General features: G+C 42.3%; 1 protein-coding gene across 3 annotated transcripts in view; it reads right to left on the minus strand.

Moving 5' to 3' along the window:
- The window catches only part of CHIC2 (cysteine rich hydrophobic domain 2), a 31097-nt gene extending 23395 nt beyond the window's left edge, over nucleotides 1-7702 (minus strand). Inside the window, exons 1-3 of one of the 3 annotated variants that reach the window (XM_068186738.1) lie at nucleotides 7397-7701; nucleotides 627-681; nucleotides 329-484 (exon numbers count right to left, since the gene is read on the minus strand). In XM_068186738.1, the coding sequence (XP_068042839.1) occupies nucleotides 329-484; nucleotides 627-681; nucleotides 7397-7515 (330 nt within the window). In that variant the 5' untranslated portion in view covers nucleotides 7516-7701. Of the gene's footprint in view, nucleotides 1-328; nucleotides 485-626; nucleotides 682-7396 lie in introns of all 3 variants that reach the window. The other 2 variants (XM_068186739.1, XM_068186737.1) reach the window with 2 other exon arrangements.
- Between the last annotated feature and the right edge of the window lie 13095 nt (nucleotides 7703-20797).

Below are 20797 nucleotides of genomic sequence, written 5' to 3' on the forward strand. Positions count from 1 at the left end.
CATCTCAGGGTATCACAGAGAAGATGCAGCTACTAAAGAGCATATTGAAAGTTGGTTCAATAACAATAGTAGCTTTACAAATGGCTCTAGGAGGCATTCAGCTATACTACCTGTCATTGAGTTATAAGTTCAAAGTCCTGACTCGTGTCTCCTGTAACTTTAACCAGTACAGCGGACAACTGACACCAAAATGTGCAAAATAAAAGTGATTCAAGTAAGATCTAGCAACAGATTTTAATGGTGAAGGAGAAAAAAAGAAGAAAATCAAAATGAGAACAAAACCAGTACAATTCCAAGTATCAAAAACTATATTAATAATTCAACTTACTCTTTTACTGAGGCAGATAACTGGCCACATACTACAACCTAAAGTGCAGCAGCAGCAAAGGCATCCACATAGCAGCCATCGCACATTAACTGGAAGATTCTTCTTAAGACAGCTGTTAACTCTACTGATGCTGGCTTTGAATTCTTCAGGTGCAACCTACAAGGGAAATGAAAAAGAAGAAACAAACTAGTACTACAGCAGTGTACTTTATTACTTTTACAGTACTCTATACTTGTAACACTTGTTTTTGTAATAAAACCTGAACTCCAATTCCAAACTTCTATTCAAAGATACTCACCTTTCCAGTTAAAGATGAAGGAAATTCTGCTTCAAATTTGTTGCTTAGTCCAAACCTGCAAAAACAAAATTTAGATTGTACCAAAATTACAAACAACCCTAATCCGTGCCACAAATTACAAGCACCTCATAATACTCTCAGGGTCTGTATCAGTAACAGCAATAATTTCAGGAAAACACTACTTGTTATTAAGAGTAATTCTTAAAATTATACTAACAAACAAAAATATACCATTGTACATAGACTGAAAACCATCTTGCCCACAGTCTCTTCTCATAGCTCTCTTGATACTATTGACTCTTCCCCGAAGTCAGCAAAACCTATAAGCAATAGTGGCTAGTGAGGTAAGTGAAGTACTTAAGGAGAAAGGGAAGCAACTTAAGGCCACAGCTTTAACTACCTCCCTCCTGCACCAGTATGGATGTATCTTGAAGAAAAGCCCATCCAGTGCTAAATAACTGTTCTAAGCATAAAAATGGAATAAACACCAGCTTGATTTTCAGAAAATAAATACATAATAAGTTTCAAAACACAAAATGCTAAGTAACAAAACATGGCTTAAACAATAACTAACTATAAATGTAAAGTTGTGAAGCAGTTTGAAATGAGCTGGAGTTATAGAATCTATCGGGTTTCACAAGATCTAAAGGTCAGAAGAGTGTCAGCTTATATATTAAAAATGTTTTCTACCTCACAGTTGTTTGGTTGGGTTCATGAACAGATGAACCTCAAAGAAAATCTGAATATTTTCTGGCATCTGGGCTGGACAATATCTTCAAGTACAGATTATACAGACTATAAAATCATTGATGTGACTGGCTACTAGTTTGGTATACAGCAGTCATTGTAAAGTTTAAGTTGTAATTTTAAAAATTCTGAATATAAACCAGAGCAGTCTATCAGATACTACAAACAAAAATCAGAAACTAAACTGCTCAAGACTTGAAATATTGGCAGCAACACCTATCACACATTGCTGCATTGTATGCAGAAAAGCTTACCTGAGCCTTGACAGCTGAAGATTTTAAACACATAATTTGCTTTCACAATATGCTATTGAGCAGCTAGGTACTTCCCAGAGTTTTTAGGTTGTTTTTCTTTTTCTTACTGAAATGAATGATCTGCATGCCAATGGAGAACTTTGTCTGAGTAATCAAATAGGCAGTTATGTGGTAAGCTACTGTGGAAACCTCATAAAAGCTAGTGGACAAAAACTGGCAGATGAGTTTCTTTGTAGATAAATAAAAGACGGTGAATTTTGGGATTCCTAAACTATGCTTATGTGACACTCAACTAAAGTTTGACAGGTACAGCTCACAGGACAGATCTTTTATCACCACTCATGATTCTCTTAAACATCACCTCAATGCAAGCACCAGTCAGCAGCAATAGCAATAAAATACTGGGCACCCCTGGGGAAATGATTAACAAAATTTTGACTCTCCATGAAACCCACATATTCAGTATTGGGTGCAGCTCTGCTATGCACATTTCCTTTTAGGATTTGGGGTTAGAAAAAGGCAGAGAGGAGGAAGGCTAGTATAATAAAGGGAATAAAGCAGCTGCCTCAGTAGACTGAGGCTGACATTAAGCTGGAAAAGAGAAGGCTGAGGGGGACATATGATTAAAGTGCAAAGTTTCCAGAAGGCAATGGGTAAGGGGAGTGTTCATCAACAAATCCCACAACAGAGAGCATTGAGTGAAATTAGTCAGAAATTGGTTTAAAACAGTTAAAAGAAAGTGCAGCTAAAAATAAAGTGCAAGTAGCTAACTTCTGGGTTTGTTTCCACTTGACATTACTAATGCAAGCAGTGCCAAAAGATTTGAAGCAAGATTACACAAGTTCCCTGACAAACACACTAAAGCAAAGACAATGCTGAAGTACACATCACTCACACAGCTGTAGATGCCAAAGAGTACAAGAAGACTGGACATCAGGAACAGCCAGACTTCCATGCAATCCATACACAGCAATACCTGTTGCCAAAGTTTGCAGCAGCAGACTGGGCTACATAGTTTGGGGATGTAGGTGACTTTTTCATAGGGTCTAAAGGCAAAGTAAGCAGGCAACTTTCCTATCATTGATTACACGCAGTAGAAACATAGAAACATAAAATGATTTGTGCTGGAAGGAACCAAAAATCATCTAGCCCAATCTCCCTGTCACTAGATCAAGTTGCTCAAAGCTGCATCCAACCAACACTTCCAATGAACCAAGTGCTCCGTCGAACACTTCCAATGATGGTGCATCCACACCTTCTCTGGGCAACCTGTTCCAGTGTCTCATCACCTTCATCCTTATATCCAAACTAAACCTATACTCTTTCTGTTTAAAACTATTCCCCACAGTCCTGCCACTATAGGCCCAGGCAAAAAGTCTTTCTTTACCTTTCTTATATGCCTCCTTTGCATAATGAAAGGCTGAAATAAGATCTCACAGGAGACCTTATTTACACAGAAGTTATCTACCGTATTTCAGTATTTGTAACTAGAATAGTAGCTCCGCAAGTCTGTAAGTCTCTCAAAACTGGTGAAACAACAAATGAGAATTGTTACACAGAAACACACATGGGATGTTTACTACTTCAACACAGAACAAAGGAAACTTAAGTTACTAAAAACATTGCTACCATTGAAAATCCTGCTGAATACTCCATGACAGGAGGACCATCCACCCTTTCTTCACTCCTTTAGTTTCTGAGTGAAACTAAGCGCTGAGGCAAAAGTTACATAAATGTCAGAGTCATGCCCTATCAGTTAAGTGTCATTCCCTACTTAAAACTGCCAGGAAGTTGAAGTGGAAACTGAAGTCTGGAAAAAACCCTTGGATTCACATACATTTTAGAAGCAGCCAAGCCTGGAGAATGACTCCAAGCTTGAGATACACGAGTGCCATCACAAGCCACAAAACTAAAAGGTAACACCACTATACTATATAATTAGTTCATTAAATCAGTATTTGTGAAGTACTGAAATGCTGACAGCTCCATCAAACACAAACAAATATTCATAAAGCTCACAAAAGTCATGCCTAACAAAAGCAACTCCCACTGGAGAAGCTCTACAGCTATCTGAAATTACAAACACTGAGGCAGAGTGAGGCACAGAAACTTCCAACCAATGCAGGTACACTTGGCTGAAGCTATAACCAAAGAGATTGAGAGCCTGTACTCAAGGCTTGTGATAATTTTTAATACATGGTGGGGTAGCAAAGCTGAAGCTAAATCAGTTACCAGCATAATTTTGAGCTTGACATATCAGAGTCTTGTCATCATATGCAGGTACTAAAAAAGGGTGACTCCATACATTAAAAGCATACCATACATTGTAAGTAATTATGTGATCTCAGAATTGTCACTCTTGACTGCAAGCTGAAATTTCAAATTTAAAGTATTAGAAACTCCATAGAACACTCCTACATGTTCAATGTAAATACATAACTGTTCTGACAAAAAAAAAAGCAAAAATAAGCCTTAAAATAAAGTATTGGAAATCAATGTTTTGGAGATGCATTTCCTTAGACAGCTGTCCTATTAGCTTCCTTTAGTACAATACTGCATCTCCAGTGACACCCTGCACCCTTCTCTGCTTGCTCTATGTCTTTCCCACTTTACATCATGTCTTCAACAGATCCATGCTCACCTTATGCATGAGTACTTTCTTTACCCTTCCTGGACCTGAACAAGCGTTTCTGGAACCTGTCTCCACTTCAAAGTTACAGATAAATTCCTGCCCTTGTGTATAGTGGAGAAAGAAATGGTGAGAGGTGGAAACTTTGAAGTACAGAAGTTTACAGTATAGGACACAGACAATTTGGAACCTTTCCCAGCATGCAGCTCAGATCATCCTAACACAAAAAATTGACACGTTATCCTCTTCCTCTTTGTCCTCTCTTATGGAGACACTAAACCATTTTTTGACTGCCTTAACTCTACTCTTTGGGTCCACATGTTCCCAAGCCTTAAAGAATAAACATATATTTCACAAATCTTAACATGCTTCATGATTCTCACATAGCCCTGTTTTCACTCATGTGTCCTTGATACAGAGTAAGGTTGAAAAATATATTAGCAGACTTCAGTTTAACAATAAAGAAACTTACTTGGGTAAATAGATCTTTTCTAAGTTCTCTTTCCCCCTACAAAAAGTTATCTTGCATTAAGATATAAGGTGCTGCAACAACAGCACAGAAAGGCATTCATCAGCACATCCCAATGGTTCTCCATCATTCCAGTACTGCAAGAATAAATCCAGTATTACTAGTTAATACAGTCTGCTATATGTATGATACATGTCTCAACTGGTTGAGGAACAGGAAAACAATCACTGGAAAACACTCACTATCAGACACCTATCATAAATATTCTCTTCACTATTTCAAATACATCATGTACCTCCATTCCTACCATAATACAGATTTCAGAAACAAGTATGAAACACCTTGGACTTTCAGTTCAGTTTTAAGTAAGGATCTCAATTTTCACAGTGCTTTCAAATTTTTTGCCATAACAAGAGAGAACCTCAAATTTTCAGCAGCCAGGTGATGTTACTCCTGTCTACCAAGCTATCAAAACTCTGCTGGTGTGAAAACAGTTTAACCAAATATTTAAAAAACAATGTTAAAAAAAATATTAGCATTGCCAGCAGCCTGCTTCAAACAGTGAGTCTAAGGAGAAAACTTTGTGCTAACCAAAAGCTCCACATCCTCAAAATGCAAAGACTTCATATGTTTTATTTGGTTAATATTTAACTGCTTTCCTTTAATTGATTTTAATTACTCAGCTTAGAAAAGACTCACTTCCATTCTCTGTTGGATGAAATCAAGTAATGGTAAGTGTCTTTCTGATGTTAATATGTTTTCATGGAATTGACATGTTTCAAACTCAACATTATGACTCCTATGTAAGATCAGAAAGGATATGACAACAGACTATGAAAAGAGAGCTTCTGTTTAAATATACACACAGCAGAAGCACTCAGCAACTCTTCAAACTGCAGAGCCAGGGAGAGATCAACCCAGTATTTGCTTAACTGCTGATCATTTTTGTCAGACCTTCAAGAATGCATGCGTGCTTTTATACCGGCAAGATAAATTCATCACATACATAGGACTTGACCTATTCCTTATATCTACCAAATGAATGCTCTAAAAGGGATCTAACTTTTAATAATAAGCTTCTGGATCAATGACAAAAAAAGCTACAGGCTGTACAAAGGTAAAAGCGGCCAATGCTATGTAGTTTACTGTAAACACCTGGCACAGTAAAGAAGGTAGATGAAAATCAGTTGCCTAATTTTGGAGGCACACTTTGGTATTTCATTGCTCATTCAAAACCTAAAGAACAAGCACTTTAAGGAAGATCTTAAAGTAATAATGAGCTAGTAACTATTAATGAACAATTACCAAGTTAGCCATCCTTCAGCCACAAGGCCCTTACTAGTCACAGCCAATGCTTCACAAGCTTCCCAACATTCCACTAACGGGCCTTCATCTTGTCTTGCACAACTTACCTTCAAGGCTTGGAGAAGAAACCAGTGTTAGCCTCTGTTTCAGTTATTTGTACTTTTCATTTGCTAATTGCGTTTTTGCTCTGTTTTTCAGAAACAGACTAAGGCTACTGACTTATTTTCAGTGAATCACTTCTGTGCACAATAAACAATCATAAGTTGAACACACTGACTGCATACTTCTACTCTTTCACAGGGCCTCCTTGGCCTCCAGCCCCATCTGTGTCCTTCTAACTTTTCAAATCTCCCTCAGTCTATCCATAACTTCCTGTTTTAACTAGATAGCTAACTGCACTGCCCAGCTATTAGCATTTGTGTCAACCTAATAATAAAGCAACAATGTACCCAAGTGCCAAAAAAAATTGTCAGGTCAGTATCTGAAAATCAATAGGGTTCATGAGATTCAGAGAAGCAGACCACAGTATCTTCAGCTTTTATGTCTGTACTACAAATCTAGCTCTGATGAACACTGAATACAAAAGAAACCAAAAGTTTGTACTACTGCGCCTTGTCTCCAGGTTTATATTTCACCTTCTGACACTATACATTGTAACTGACAACTACTACACTTCAACAGAGTGAGCCTGACAGAACTGATGGAAGGAATGATATCCCCATCTCTTACATTATTGAGAAGTACTACACAAGCTCGTGGTCACTTGCTGCTAGACTCACATACCAAACACGCACAAAACAAAGTTGCTTCTATGTCAAACACAGTGAAACAACACACACCAATCACAACATGATTTTACATGCAGGTATCTGACTAACTGATGCCTTCTCTTTGTTAAAGTCCTCAGAGGTATATCAGCAGCCACAAGTTAAGTGGGAGTGGGTACCAGGGAGATAAACAACCTTGTTCAACAGTCCAGCCAGTCATGTGCTGGTACATAGCTGTTATACAGATGAGCACAGGCACCTTACTTCCTGACAGCTCATCATTTTGGACAAATACTTCACATTCCTCTGCCAGTCACAGACCAAGCCAGTCTTGTTTCCTCGGCGCCTACTCAGAGGTTTGCACCTGCCTGCGAGTTTCCAGGCGGCTCCCAGCTGCCCGGTGGGGCCGACAAGAGCCCTCTCGCAGCTTCACGGACGCGGGGGAAGGGCAGCAGCCCCGGCCCGGTGTTCCCCGCGCCTACCCCCCGACTTGCCCCAGGCTGTACCCACGAGCTCGGCGCTCCCAGCCGCCCCCGTCCCGCTGCCCGGGCCTCCTCCACCGCCCGCCCCGGCCGCACAGGCCCCGGCGCGGCCCTTACACGGTGACATGGCCGGAGCCGCGCACCACCACCGGGTCCGGGGAGTACTTCAGGAGCTGCTCCTCCAGCGCCCGTTCCTCGTCCTCCTCCTCCTCGTAGATCTCATCGAAGTCCGCCATGGCCGGGCCGGGGCGTCCGACGAGCCAGAGGAGCCGGGGCGACGCGACGGGAGCCGGCCAGGGAGGCGAACGGAAGGGGGCCGGCGGGGGCGCCCCGGGGCCGGGCCGGGCGGCAGCGGGGCCGCGGCGGCGGCGGCTGAAGCGGCGGCGGCTCCGGGCGGGGAAGCGCCCGTCACCCTCCGCGGGGGGAGGGGGCGAGGGGCGGGGCAGGAACAACAACAACAACATCCGGCCCGGCCCCGGCCCGGCCGCGGCCCGCCCCGCTCGGAGCCGCGCCGGCCGGGGCGGGCCGTGGGCGGCTGCGCGGCGGCCCGCGCGCGGGGCTGGCCGCGGGCGCGGCGCTGCCCGGGCCCGGCGCTCCCAGAGGCACAGGACGCCTGGCAGCAGTCATCGGGTCCAACCCCCGCTCAAGCGGGTCTTCCTAGAGCGCAGGGCGTAGGACTGTGTCCAGACGGCTCCCGAGTATCTCCGGTGAGGGAGACTCCACAGCCTCTCCGGACGATCTGTTCTGGAGTGTGGTCACCTGCGCAGCAAAGAAGTTCTTCCTCCTTCCACACTGCGGTGGAACTTCCTGTGCATCAGTTTTTGGCCGTTGTCCCATTTCCTATTGCTTGGCACCCCTGAGAAGAAGCTGACTCCATCCTCTGACATCCTGCCTGCAGATTCTCATAGATATTAATTAGGTCCCCCCTCAGACATCTCTTCTCAATGCTGAACAGGCCCAGCTCCCTCAGCCTTTCCTCACCAGAGAGATGCTCCAATCCCTTACTCGTCTTTGTTGCCCTCCACTGGACCTGCTCCAGGAGCTCCAAGTCTCTCTTGTCCCGAGAAGCCCAGAGCTGGGCACAGCGCTCCTGATGTGGCCTCGCCAGGGCTGAGTAGAGGGAGGATCACCTCCCTCATCATGCCCTTCCCAGTGCAGCCTGGAATACCATTGGCCTTCTTGACCACAAGGTTTTGAGCCTTTTTTGGGCATCCATGAAGCCCAGGGCAGAGGGGGTGGGGGGTGTATTCGGACATCTGCTGTGAGCTGAGGGGTTGCCCACTGGTCCCTCTGGCTTAGTGCAGGGAGATGTGGGGAAAGTGGTCCCTGGCCAAGGCTGACCTGCTCATATGAAGGCTGAGACCAGGTGTCTGCATGTCCCTTAGTGCTGTCAGTTCCTGGATATGCCATTCCTGTGGCAGCCTTGAATCCTCCATGGAAAGCATCATGCTAAGGCCACTGTTTGCAGAACAGATGAACAATGAATTTGCAGAGGAACAGCCCCTTTAGGATTACATTGATAAATTCTAAGCAGAAAACCCTAAAAATGGCAGGGATTCTTCTTTTCTCTTGGCAGTTTTGGTATTTTTATTATTTATAACCAAAACTTAAAGACTGGGAAATGCCAGTGTGAGCATAATGGCCTTAGCAACAGGTAGGCCATCAGCTGTTGTGACAACAGTGGAAGGCAATGTGACGCGGGATATAGCACTAGTAGGATGACATTTTAAAAAGGGGGAGGAGACCTTTTTTATTTGACAGAGTGAACTGGTGGATTACGTATTTTCAGCAGTATCTAATATGTAATGTCAGAGGGCTGACATCAGGCTGAAGCCTGAAACATTCAAAAAAAAAAGATAAATCTGCGAATCATAGAATGCCTTGGGTTAGACAGGACATTAAAGATCATCAAGTTCCACCCTGGCCTGCTGTGGGCACAGACACCTTCCTCTAGACCAGGTTGTTCAAGGCCTTATCCAGCCTGGCCTTTTGGACACTTCCAAAGATGAAGCATCCACAGCTTCTCCAAACAGCCTGTTCCAATGTCTCACCCTCGCAGAAAATGTAAAAACTGCATCTTTCCCTCACAGTATATAATGTATTGCTAATGTCTAATACATGTCTTTGTAGAAAGTCCCTCTTCATCTTTCTTGTAGGCCTTCTTCAGGTATGCAAGGCCACATTCAGGTCACCTTAAAGCCTTTTCTTCTCCAGGCTGAACAACCCCAATTCTCTCAGCATTTCCTCCTAGCAGAGGTTCTCCACCCCTCTAATCAACTTGGTAGCCCTTCTCTGGACTCTCTCCAATAGGTCCATGTCCTTCCTGTATTGAGGACCCCAGGGTTGGATGCAGTGTTCCAGATGGGGTCTCACCAGAGCAGAGGGGCAGAATCCCCTCCCTCCCCTGCTGCCCACAGGGCTCTGGGTGCAGCCCAGGACACGTTTGGCTTTCTGGGCTGTGAGTGCCCATGGCTGGGTCATGTCCAGCCTCTCACCCTCCAGCACCCCCAAGTCTCTCCCAGCAGGGCTGCTCTGGATCTCTTCATCCCCAGCCTGTCTTGGTAGGGGTGGTTGCCCCCAGCCCAGGTGCAGCATCTTGTACTTGGTCTTGTTAAACATCAGGAGATTCCCATATGCCTATTTCTCCTGCTTGTCCAGGTCCCTCCGGATGGCATCCCCTCCTCCAGGTGTGTCAACCACACTTCTCAGCTTAATGTCATCTGCAAATTCACTGAAAGTGTACTAGATCCCTTTGTCTACGCCACTGATGAATATATCAAACAGTACTGGTCCCAATATGGACCCCTGAGGGATATCACTTACCACTGATGTCCATCAGGAGCTGTTGACCTCCACCCTCTGGATGCAACCATCCAACACTTTCTTATCCATCTCACAGCCCACCCCTTAATTCCATCTCTCTCCAATTCAGAGAAAAGGATGCTGTGGGCTTTTACAGGCTTTACAGAAGTCCAGATAAATGACATCTGGAGCACTCCCCTTGTCCACTTTCATGAGTGTGAAGGGAATTCTGCATTCCCCCTTACTTTCCTAGTACTTCATATTTCTTATTTACAATAGCCTTCTTTTCACTCTATAATTTTTCCTTTGAAACCTGCAGTTCTTTTTTCCTGGCTTGTTTCAATGTATCATAGAATCATAGAATGTTGGAGTCAAAAGAGACCTTAAATGTCATCCAATTCTCCTGCCATGGACAGGGAAACTTCCACTAGAGCAGATCACTCAAAGACCCATCCAAACTGCCCTTGAACACTTCCAAAGAGAGAGTATCCACAACTTCTCAGGTCAACACATTCCAGTACTTCACCGCCCTCAAAGGAAAGAATTTCTTACTAACATCTAAATCTAAACATATTGTTTAGGCCCCTGTAAAAACTTCCTCTTCAGGCTCCCTTTAGGTACTGGAAGGTTGCTCTGAGGTCTCCCCAGAGCCTTGTCCAGGCTGAACAACCACAACTCTCCCAAAAGAATCAAACCAACCTATTTTCAATGGAGAGGTGCTCAATCCGTCCAGTCATCTTTGTGGCACTCCCCTGGATTCGTTATACTGATCAGTTTATTTTCTGAAAGACTATGTTGCCACTTACTCTCCATTACTCATAAAGATCCTCATGGTGTATTTCTCAGGTGTAGAGTGTATACAAAGACGTGACGATGCTTACTGCTCTGTGCAAAACCGCGGTAGAAACAGTGTGGTTGTGAGAGAATCCGTAACACTGGCTTTGCTGCAAAGGAGAAAGCAGCATTTTGTGCTGTCGCACTAGAAAAGTGTGACAGTATTTCTATCATGAACTACTTGTTACAGGTCTCGTTTCCTAAATAACAGAATTCTACAGAATAACACAGAATTCACCTGAGTAATAATGCACTTTCACACTAGTATGCTTAACTCATGGGGTTTTTACTTAGCTACTCTTCTTACATGTCTCACACAGAAATTGCATTTAGAAGGATTGATGGCTCATTAGTTCCATCTAACAGTCCTGAAATTGAGTAAATGGACTAAATTTAATACTGGCAAAAACAAAAGAAAATCCAGTGCTTTCAGTGAAGCTATGCCTCCTTGTTCTACTTTACAGATGAATTTGGTAACCAGTTTGTTTTCAGATACCTGTTTCACAGTAGCAGATGGATAATCAGGGTTAATGCTGTGCAGCACAGCAGCACCATGCTGGAAGTCTTGTAAAAGACATTGAAGGGATGGGCTTACCTACATCACACTTAAGTTCTTGGAGCAGTGCTGCAGGGACCAGCAAATGTTTGAGGTCCCAGATCCCTGTGCTGTGTGGCATGACAGGCTTGGTTAGCTCACTTGGTGGATTTGAGATAAGACAAAGAAGGTCCCAAGCCTGTCGATCTCGATTTAGGTGCATATCACTTGCCTAACAAATGCTGGTTCCACAGTCCACAGTTTCCGGGTATTCAGTATATGGCAGCCTTTAATAGATAAAGAGCTGTGGTAGGTATGATGTGAAAGTTCTACGTTTCTAGGTTGAGGTGCCCATGATGCTTCAGCGTGTGTTCACAGCACCTGGTGTGCTCGAAGCCTTCAGCACTGGACTCAGCAGCACTGGGCCACCCTCAGAGGCTGCAAGGAGACTCCTCATTTTGTGCAGCTTGTTCTACCACCTGCACTGAAGAAGGCAGACCTCTCCTTTGTTTCAAGAAGTATCAGTGAGCTGTCACTTCTCCACTGCTGATGTGTTCCTGCTATCAGCCAGCCCTGCCAGCATACTTCCAAGTCCATGCCTTTACATTACAGGGTTTGCCTGTGACTGTTTTGGTGTCTGCTCTGACCCAACACTGTGGGACTCCCACTTACAGTTCATTATCCTTTCTTTGGGAACAGTGAGAGTAATGCCAGGCTCATACTGATTGCATTTTTAAGCAACTTAACTCTCATTATATCTAAATAAAGATGTTAGGCTTAGAGTGCAGACTGGGGAGCGTTGTGCTGTTGTTCCAGGTAGGAATGCCCTCCCTCCCCAGTGAATTTCCTTACTGCAATTTGGGAGACCTGATACCATGTACAGATCTCTCTAACAGAGGTACTCACTGTCCTCAGAGTTGCTCTGTAAGAATTGCATACCGTAATCTAAAGGAGACTTCTGTTTCTTCTAAAGAGAAAGACTCTTCTAAAGAGACTTCTAAACCCGTCTTCTGGTTTCTGCTTTTTTTTTTTACTTTCCTTTGTTGTTTGTCACTCTCCTTTTTTCTATGTTTCTATCACAGCTCCCCCTTTGTAATTGCTTCTTTCCCCTGCTTTCCTCTTACATCTTTCAGTTGTTACTCACCTCATTCCTCCCCCAGTCTTTGTCTTGTTTCTCCCTGTGTTTTCCTTTATTAATTAGTACATTGTTAGAACTTCTGAAGGAAATTGTTTCACGCAACAGGGCATCAAAGAACAAGCAGCAGGTGCAGGCATAACCTTGTTCTTTGAACTCCTACCACTACTCAATAGCAAAGCAAAGCTGGCAGGAACAGCTTCTCTTTCCCTAATTAATTAAGAGAAGAGAGGTAGCCAGAAGGAAAACAAGAGTGGGTGGTGATAGCAAGGGAAGGGGGCAAGCAGGGATGGTACAGAAGCCAGAGAAGAGAAGATAGAAATAATGTACACTGCAGAGGGAGTTTAACAAAGCTACAGAACTGTGGCAAACCTCCAAGGGCACTCACATCAGGCTGTGCTTTTCTTGATGACCTGGTCTGCTCTGAGACCTGGTCATCAGTCCCTTCCCTTGACACAGAGCCCCTCACCTCTGGGTTGGCTCCTCTGTCCTGCTTAAATGTCCTGTTGCTCTTGAGAAATCTGGATAAAGTGTATCTGATAATGTACATGTTTCTGCTAATGGTAAAATCAAATACATTTTTAAAAATTATTTACAGTATCGCAGAAACATGGAAAGGCAAAGTCAGGAACAGGTACATAGCTAAAACTCACACATCAGAATTTACTGTTAGTCACAGCATTGTATTTGTTTGTCTGACCAATTTCATTATGTCATTTCTTGCTGATTAACTGATTATTTTGCAAAATCCCTGTAAACCCCAAATAAATGAACCAAGATTTTCTGTGCAAAAATCAAAGGGAAATCTTGGCACCAAACCATTATGGTAAGTCATATTTCTATTCCTGACTTTATGGTGCAGGATTGAGTGAGCTCTTAGAGTAAAAAGGTATGTTGAAAAGTTCCAATTCACGTCCTTTTTTATTTTTTTCTGTCAAGCAATTTATTTTCCTTTTGGTCCAGCTTCCTATATTGCATGAGGTTAATGAGACGAGTTCAAAAGATACCTCTATATAGAATACAGTATTTCTGAAAGAGACTATATCATAAATAAAGTACAGAAAGCATAGATTGCATGTAAAGAGAAAAGCAGATGCTTCCTTTTCAGAATCCCCTTAACATATTACAAAATGAAGAATAGAGTCCTTGTAGTTTCAAGGCTGTTAAAACTATGGATGGGTGGAGTTGGATACTCCTAATCTTTCAAGGACCAAATGTTTACACATTTCTGAAGGCAGAATCTCCAAATCCATAAAGAATTTGTGATATGTTTGACTTAAAGACCTACTTGTGTTTCACGTAACCTACAGGCAGGATAAACTCTTGGCTGTTTTTAGGCATTACACTGGGTTTTGTTTTCTTCTTGGAGGACTCATTGACATGAAATATACACAGCAATTTGTTTCTTCTCTTCCTATCAATATTAGAATCTAATACAACATGCTGCTTGGCTTTTAGGGTTTTTTTCCTATAATCACATCAATTAAACAGAAACACGCAAAACTTTTTGTATTTGATTTAAGATTAATTTAGCATTGAAACTGATGGGGTTTTATTCAGTGCTGGGACACCAAGAGCATAAAGTCCACCAAAGCAAAATGTAAACAAAAACATATAAACATGCAAATAGAACAGCAACTTCTAGATTGTAAATGCATTCTTAAAACAGCAGATGTACAATATCAATCCTTTATTCAGAAGGTCACCTTTAAGAAAGAACAGTATCTGCTGGAAGTGCTGAAAACAAGTATAAAGGAGTAATGTGGGCTGAGTCCTCTGCTGTATATATTAGAGATACAGATACTGTAACTTGGGTAAAGCTGTGGTCAACTTTTATTTTTAAAAAATGAACCAAAACATGCCCCACACCAAAATGGTCAATGACAAATGCAGGCCTCCACCAGCTGCTATTGGAGTGAACAATCACACCTCCCTGATTACCAGTGTAGATTTTAAACTAATGTCTCCTTTTTTTTTTTCCTTGTTTCTTTGTTTTTCCATCCTTCAATGCCTTCTTGTAGTTTATGTTTATTCTGAGGACAGCTATTTTCCTCTTGGTAAATATGATTAAATGACTAAATTGTTTACTCGCTGTCTTAAAGAAACAGTGGGTGACTACTTAACTACTGCAACTGAACTATAAATCTCAAAGTCACTGTAAAAAGAAGTAGCTTTTATATGATGAAATTGTTAAAATAAGATTTACTAATCTGTATTAAGGTGAAATGCCTTCATGTAACATATTTTAGAGAATTAGACAATGCCTTTGTCCATTTTTGCTTGAGAATAGAAAGTGCAAAATTTTTATCCTGCTTAAAGACAAATACCCTCTGCTATGCCACCCACATGTACCCAATCTGCTGGAAAACTAGAACTATGTAGTCCTTTATGATTGAGAACATAATTCTTTGCCTGTCAGATTATTCTGATAAATTACATTATAATTACTTCCTCATTAGTTACTGTGACAAATGTTGATCTAAAGAGAACAGGGAAGGATATCTTTCATTTAAAATCATCAAAACATGAACAACTGAGATTTCCTCTGAATACTTTCAAGTTCACTAATATTTGGGAATGCTAACATATTCATTCCTACTGCATGTAGGCAAAGAGAGATTTCTAGCACCAGTCTCTTTCAAAAATGTCAATTTTTATTTCCTTTTGAATATTTTTAAAATAGCATCCTTTCTGCTTCCAAGTAGATATTTTTTCTCTCTGATAGTACTGGGCATCATCCTTAAATAATGAAAAAATAAATATTTTTATTATGAGTTGTTTAAAATGTGAAAAAATTAATGCATAGTGGAACATATTGCATTCCTAGGGCATGATTTCCTCGAGGAAGGTAGAGAACAAATAACAATTCCAACTTCTGTGGTAAAGCATGAGAGAGGGAAATAATCTGCAACCTCAAAAGAAACTTACTTTCCTTTCAAAGCAAGAGAGACATTGGAGAATAATATCCTTTCTACGGGATCCAGTTCCTTGAAGTTCATTTTTGACTGCTAGCAGTGTCACCTTATGCATCACCTGATATAGCTCAGTGAAAATCTGTGCTTTATCTCATCACTATGTGAGTGCAACACTTTCTTGATGTGTGTGTGAAGAAGCAGCAGAGGAAAAAGTTGCACATCTAATTCAAAGGCACTATGTGATCAGATTCACTGCAGTTCCTTTAAGACATTGGAGCCGAGTTTTGCTCCCTTCACGGAGAATAGAGTATCAATTTCAGCCTGCAGCAGAGAATTAAATCAGTGAAGTTTGGGTAACTGATCTGTTTGTACACGATGGCCAACTTGTTCCAGAATGTACTTGCAAGCAGGAAAATAACCTGTGTAAGTTCTTACCCACAAAGGACTGGGAAGGCTGCATTAGACTTCCTCTGCCCAATGAGTTATTAAAGTACAATCAGATTCAGCAGACTCTTAGCAATTCTTCAAGGTGCCTTATGAAGCACTGTAAAATATTGCAAGATGCTGAAAAATAGGAGATTTTGGACCAAATCTCAGTTCTACAACTGTCTTTCTCTGGCATCTTGGACAAAATAGATTGTTTGAATATGTACACCTTTCCCACAGTGGGTGAATTACTGGAGGGACTCCTTATTAATTGGGACGCTCCCAAGGGTTTTTCCACCGGGTAATATCTTAACATACAAGTGTTGTTTCTATGTGTGCATCTAGGAAGTGTGATCATGGCTTTTATTTTTATTTCTTTGGTATCCTTGAAAGACCTTTTGTAGCTCTGGAGAATGAGCTGACCTCTTTTGTTCCCCTAGCCTGAAAAAGGTCATATTTTGTTTAACTAACCTTTGAAAACACCAGGCCAAATTCTACTCCCACTGCACCATTCAGAATAGCTGCGGAGTTATTCTGTCTTACAGCTCTGAGCTGAGAGTAATATTTTACCCAAAGCTTTCCATCTTCTGAGTTGTAACTAGTCTGTCTTAGTACGTCTGAGAGTGCAGACAGCCACACCTCTTATACACTGTAGTGTTACTTGTATTCTAGACACATGCGTGTTTTAATAGGAATATTCATTCCTTGGCTCAGCTGAAGTGTGAAAGAGAGAACACAGACTGCTAATGTGGACACAGTTGTGTCTGACCTACTCTTAAAACTTCGGACTCCTTTTTGGCCGATTGTGGTCAATGTATCATAGTAATTTTTTGCACAATAAATTTGTAACTTATACCTTCATGGTTACATTTTCTACCAGTTTAGGTTCCAATACTTCTTCCTTCTTCAGAGGCTTCATACTGTTTTAGATAATTTTGTTAATTTTGGGGAGTTTCTTTCATTTTAATGTGTTGGGGTTTTTTTCCTAACTTTATAAAATTATTTTCAAGACATCTATCATTTTCTTTTGATTATAATTTGACATAGCCTCAATATTATAGCATATTAAATAAGCTTTGAACTAATATACTTAGACAAGGTCATAAAACACGTGAAATTGTTTTGTTGCCATGATTTTTCAAGCAGAAAACTTCAAATACAAGCTTGGACAATGTATTCATGAGAAATAAGAAGAGGTAGACTACACAAAACCTTTTATATATTTTTTTAATAAAAACCTTCATTTTGATTTCATTTTGACATGCTCATATTGTGTCCTTCCACAGTATATTACTTTCTTCATGGGAAAGCAGGAGTAGGGTACCTCTAGCCTGAATTTCACTCAGACTCTGCTTCCTGAAACTTTTGGTTTTGTTCCTGTATTTTAAATTGAGGATAAAAACACGTGTAAAAAGATGAATGTGATAAAGGGCTGCTTCCAGCTACAGGCATTAGATGTTTGTTTTCCCACAACAGCTACTCAGGCAAAGCCAAGACTATATTATGAAAGTGGAACTGAAGAAAGGAGAGGATTTGGTTTATTTCTTGTAGAGCTTTACAGATTGTATCAAAATCAGACCAAAGTTTATTCTGACATATGAAAAAAAAACCTGACTATTTGGGCACATTTGGCTTTTATTACACATTGTAACAACAAATGTAAAAACAGGGTGAAAACCCAAACAACAACAACAGATCCTGTTGGAGCGAAGGCAGAACACTAAACAGGCAATGAGCAGGGATGGTACAGGGTAGAGGACAGGAAGGATGCAGCAGAGCACTACTTCCACACTTGCTCTAGGTGCTCTGTGGACCTTGGTTTTTGGGAGTACAAATCCAGCATATTTTTAGACAGCCTATTCCCTGAAATAATCAACAATTGAAAATGAAGTCAGTACTGTTTCAAAATGGATGTTAAGCAGAGTTTATATGTGTCTTCAGAAAAAGTCCCATCACATCAGGGACTGTTACGTAACAGTCAGAAATGGGTCAAGTTTTCTCTTAAAACTACTTCTATTTCATATTCCCATTGGTAAATCCCACAAGGAGTTCCAGAACCTTATTTCTCTCATAGATAGAAGGGGTTTTTTTTTTCCTTTTTTTCCATGCTATATTTCTACATGGCCAGTGTATATCCACCTGTTTTTATGATGATACTCTTCTTTAGATGGAGTAGCTCTTCTCTCTAGCAGATATTTACCTCACCAGTAGAAACAAAAATCATGTCTCCTCTCTCTGACTCTTCTCTTCTCATGGGGTTCCATGTTCCTCTGATGCTATACTTTTAAAGCTCGGTTCACTGGATGTGCTCTGATTTGGTTTTTTTCTGAGATGGACATGAAATCTGTCTGCCGTCACTGATGAGCACTCACAGTGTCATGGACTTTGACCATCTACGTGGGCTTCTCCATGTATGGCTGACATGCTCCAGAATCCACATGCACACTATTTCTGTCTCCTTAGTGAAATGGCCTTGCCTGTTCTACTCTGTCACCTGACCACACTGCAGTGATGCTTTGTAGACATGGATTAATGTGTCTGGGTCATTAATGTCACATTCAGCTGTGGAGCTCCTAGCTTGTTGTTTGTCACTGCGCTTCTTCCAGTATGGCACTCCAGCCTCCACAGGTACTGACTTCACCTCTTTCCTATGAATAGTGAAGTCCTATTGTCTGTGGCAGGAAAGCAAGTTAAACAAAGTAATTCAACTGCTTCTGAGACTTATCCTTGAGGAACTCCACCATAACTGTATTCCTCTCTGCTTTCTGAATTTGGTGGAGTGGTATCATCTCTCCTTAGGTAATTCCTTCATCAGGCTACAGTTCTTGAAATATACCACATCCGTACTTTCATTACAGGAAAAATAAAGAAATTATAACCATTTTATTTGTTTAGGTTGTGTGAATTAAACTCAAAATGTGCAGTTTTCTGACTGTGAAACAGTTAGCACCTACAATATGATGATATGTTTGATGACCTCCTAATTTTTCTCACAAGCGGCATCGAATGTCCATTCCTGTTAACCTGCCTTTTAAAAATGTGGTACCTCCTCTGGCAGAAAATTCAAAAGACTGCTTCTTGGTCACTATTAGGCAGAATGCTTCAACCTAACCATGACACCTAAGGATCAAAATTCATGAAGTCTGAATTTCAAGGAGAGAAATGGAATGGGATGTTTAGTATTACACAGAATCTCATGTTCTTTGTTGGATTGGGGCCTGTATTACTACAAAGTATCACTCTAGTGTTGATTTGTGGTACATCACTGTAAAACCAAAACAGATCATGATTGGTGTGTTCTAGAGTCCACAGCAGCATTTTGAATCCTTGTTCCGACTAACATAACCTTGGGGTTTCATCTCCATCTCCCAACATAAAGCTTCGCTGAGGCTACTGCAGGGGTTTAACTTTATCCCCTTTAAAGATACACCATCACAGCTTTCTCTCACACATATCATGTGTAACAGCTAGCAATTTTTGCTGTTAGAGCTGTAAACAACAGCCAGTAATGAAACCAGGGCCCAGACCACCTGTAGTGTCTGGCCTGATGCTGCCCCATACCTAAAGAGTACTAGAAACATGGCAGACTCAGAGAAATATCAGGCAAGATTGTGGATAACAATTTCACTGGGTATTTTCTTATTCAATCTTCTTCACATGATCTCTTATAGAAGGGTGCTCTGGTAAGGAGACGAAGACAAGAGATTTTTGCTTCCAGACACTGAAGGGAACCCATCGAAGTGCTAACATTCTTAAAAAGAGTGTTGAAGAGGGAGAGAATTAAGGCCTACATCTGCATATATATGAGCAGACCTGATTGACTTAGGAAGAACCTCGCAAATTTCCCCTTCCAAACAGAATATATAACAGAATTAAGCCTTCTGGCTGCTCTTTACATGAAAGACAGTTGTGTCTGTGGGCCTGCAGGTAAAAGCAAAAGTCACTGAAGAGTAGATGAAGGCTGCTGCTGGAGCTCTTTGGAAACACTCATTCAAACACAAGGGATCATAGTCGCCCTGGAGGAGTCATGTAGAAATTTACTACTAATCGTGGGAGTGAGTAACTTTGTGAACAGCACCAACAACGTGGAGTAGCATCATCTCTCCAAAGGCTGGAAGTGGTTGAAAGACGTAGCAGGTTTCTTCCTAGAGAGAGGTGGCCACTCCAGCTGGAGCTCCGTGTCCCGCCATCCGCCAGCACCCCCACTCCCCGAGGTGCGAGAGGGCACGGGGGAAGAGGGGCTCGGCAGTCCCGGGCAGGGCAGCCGGGGCCTGTCCTTCCTGAGTGCAGCAGTGCCCCTTCATTCCCTCGGAAACGGCCCCATTTCCTGCAGGGGCAAGGGGCTTGCCAAGTTCTGGGTGGGGTAATTTGTCACTGGGGATGGAGGCAAAGGAAATCTCTCACGGAAGGGAAGGGCACCGGGGATCAGCATCTGCGGAGAAAGGTGAGAAGCTGCCTTCCCTGTCCTCAGTCCGCGGTCAGCTCGCAAGCCCTTGGGAGAGCCCCTGGCCGCTCTCGGCTGCGAGCCGGTCTCTAGAGGGGCTTCGCGCCCCTGCCCTCTGGGGACGAGGAGGGAAAGGCGGATGCCCGAAGATGGGCAGAGTTCGAGGAGTGGTGGGATCTTGGCCTCGACTCTGCCCTGTTCCCCCAGGCAGCGAGTGCAGGCGGCTCTGAGCGCTCACTTCCCCGGGGCCCGGTTCCCGTTCCCGGCTTGGCCGCCTCCGGCCCCTGCCCTTAATGAGATTCTTTGGAATCCAAAAAAGCGAGATTTAACGTTACATCCTTATCTTTGGAGGAGCGCGGTTTTCTTGCCGCGGCGACGTCACTTGTTAAACAATCCGCGGCTGAGCCCCTGAAAAGAGAGGCATTGC

This window comes from Anomalospiza imberbis, chromosome 4 (assembly GCF_031753505.1).
Source record: "Anomalospiza imberbis isolate Cuckoo-Finch-1a 21T00152 chromosome 4, ASM3175350v1, whole genome shotgun sequence".
Lineage (NCBI taxonomy): Eukaryota > Metazoa > Chordata > Aves > Passeriformes > Viduidae > Anomalospiza > Anomalospiza imberbis.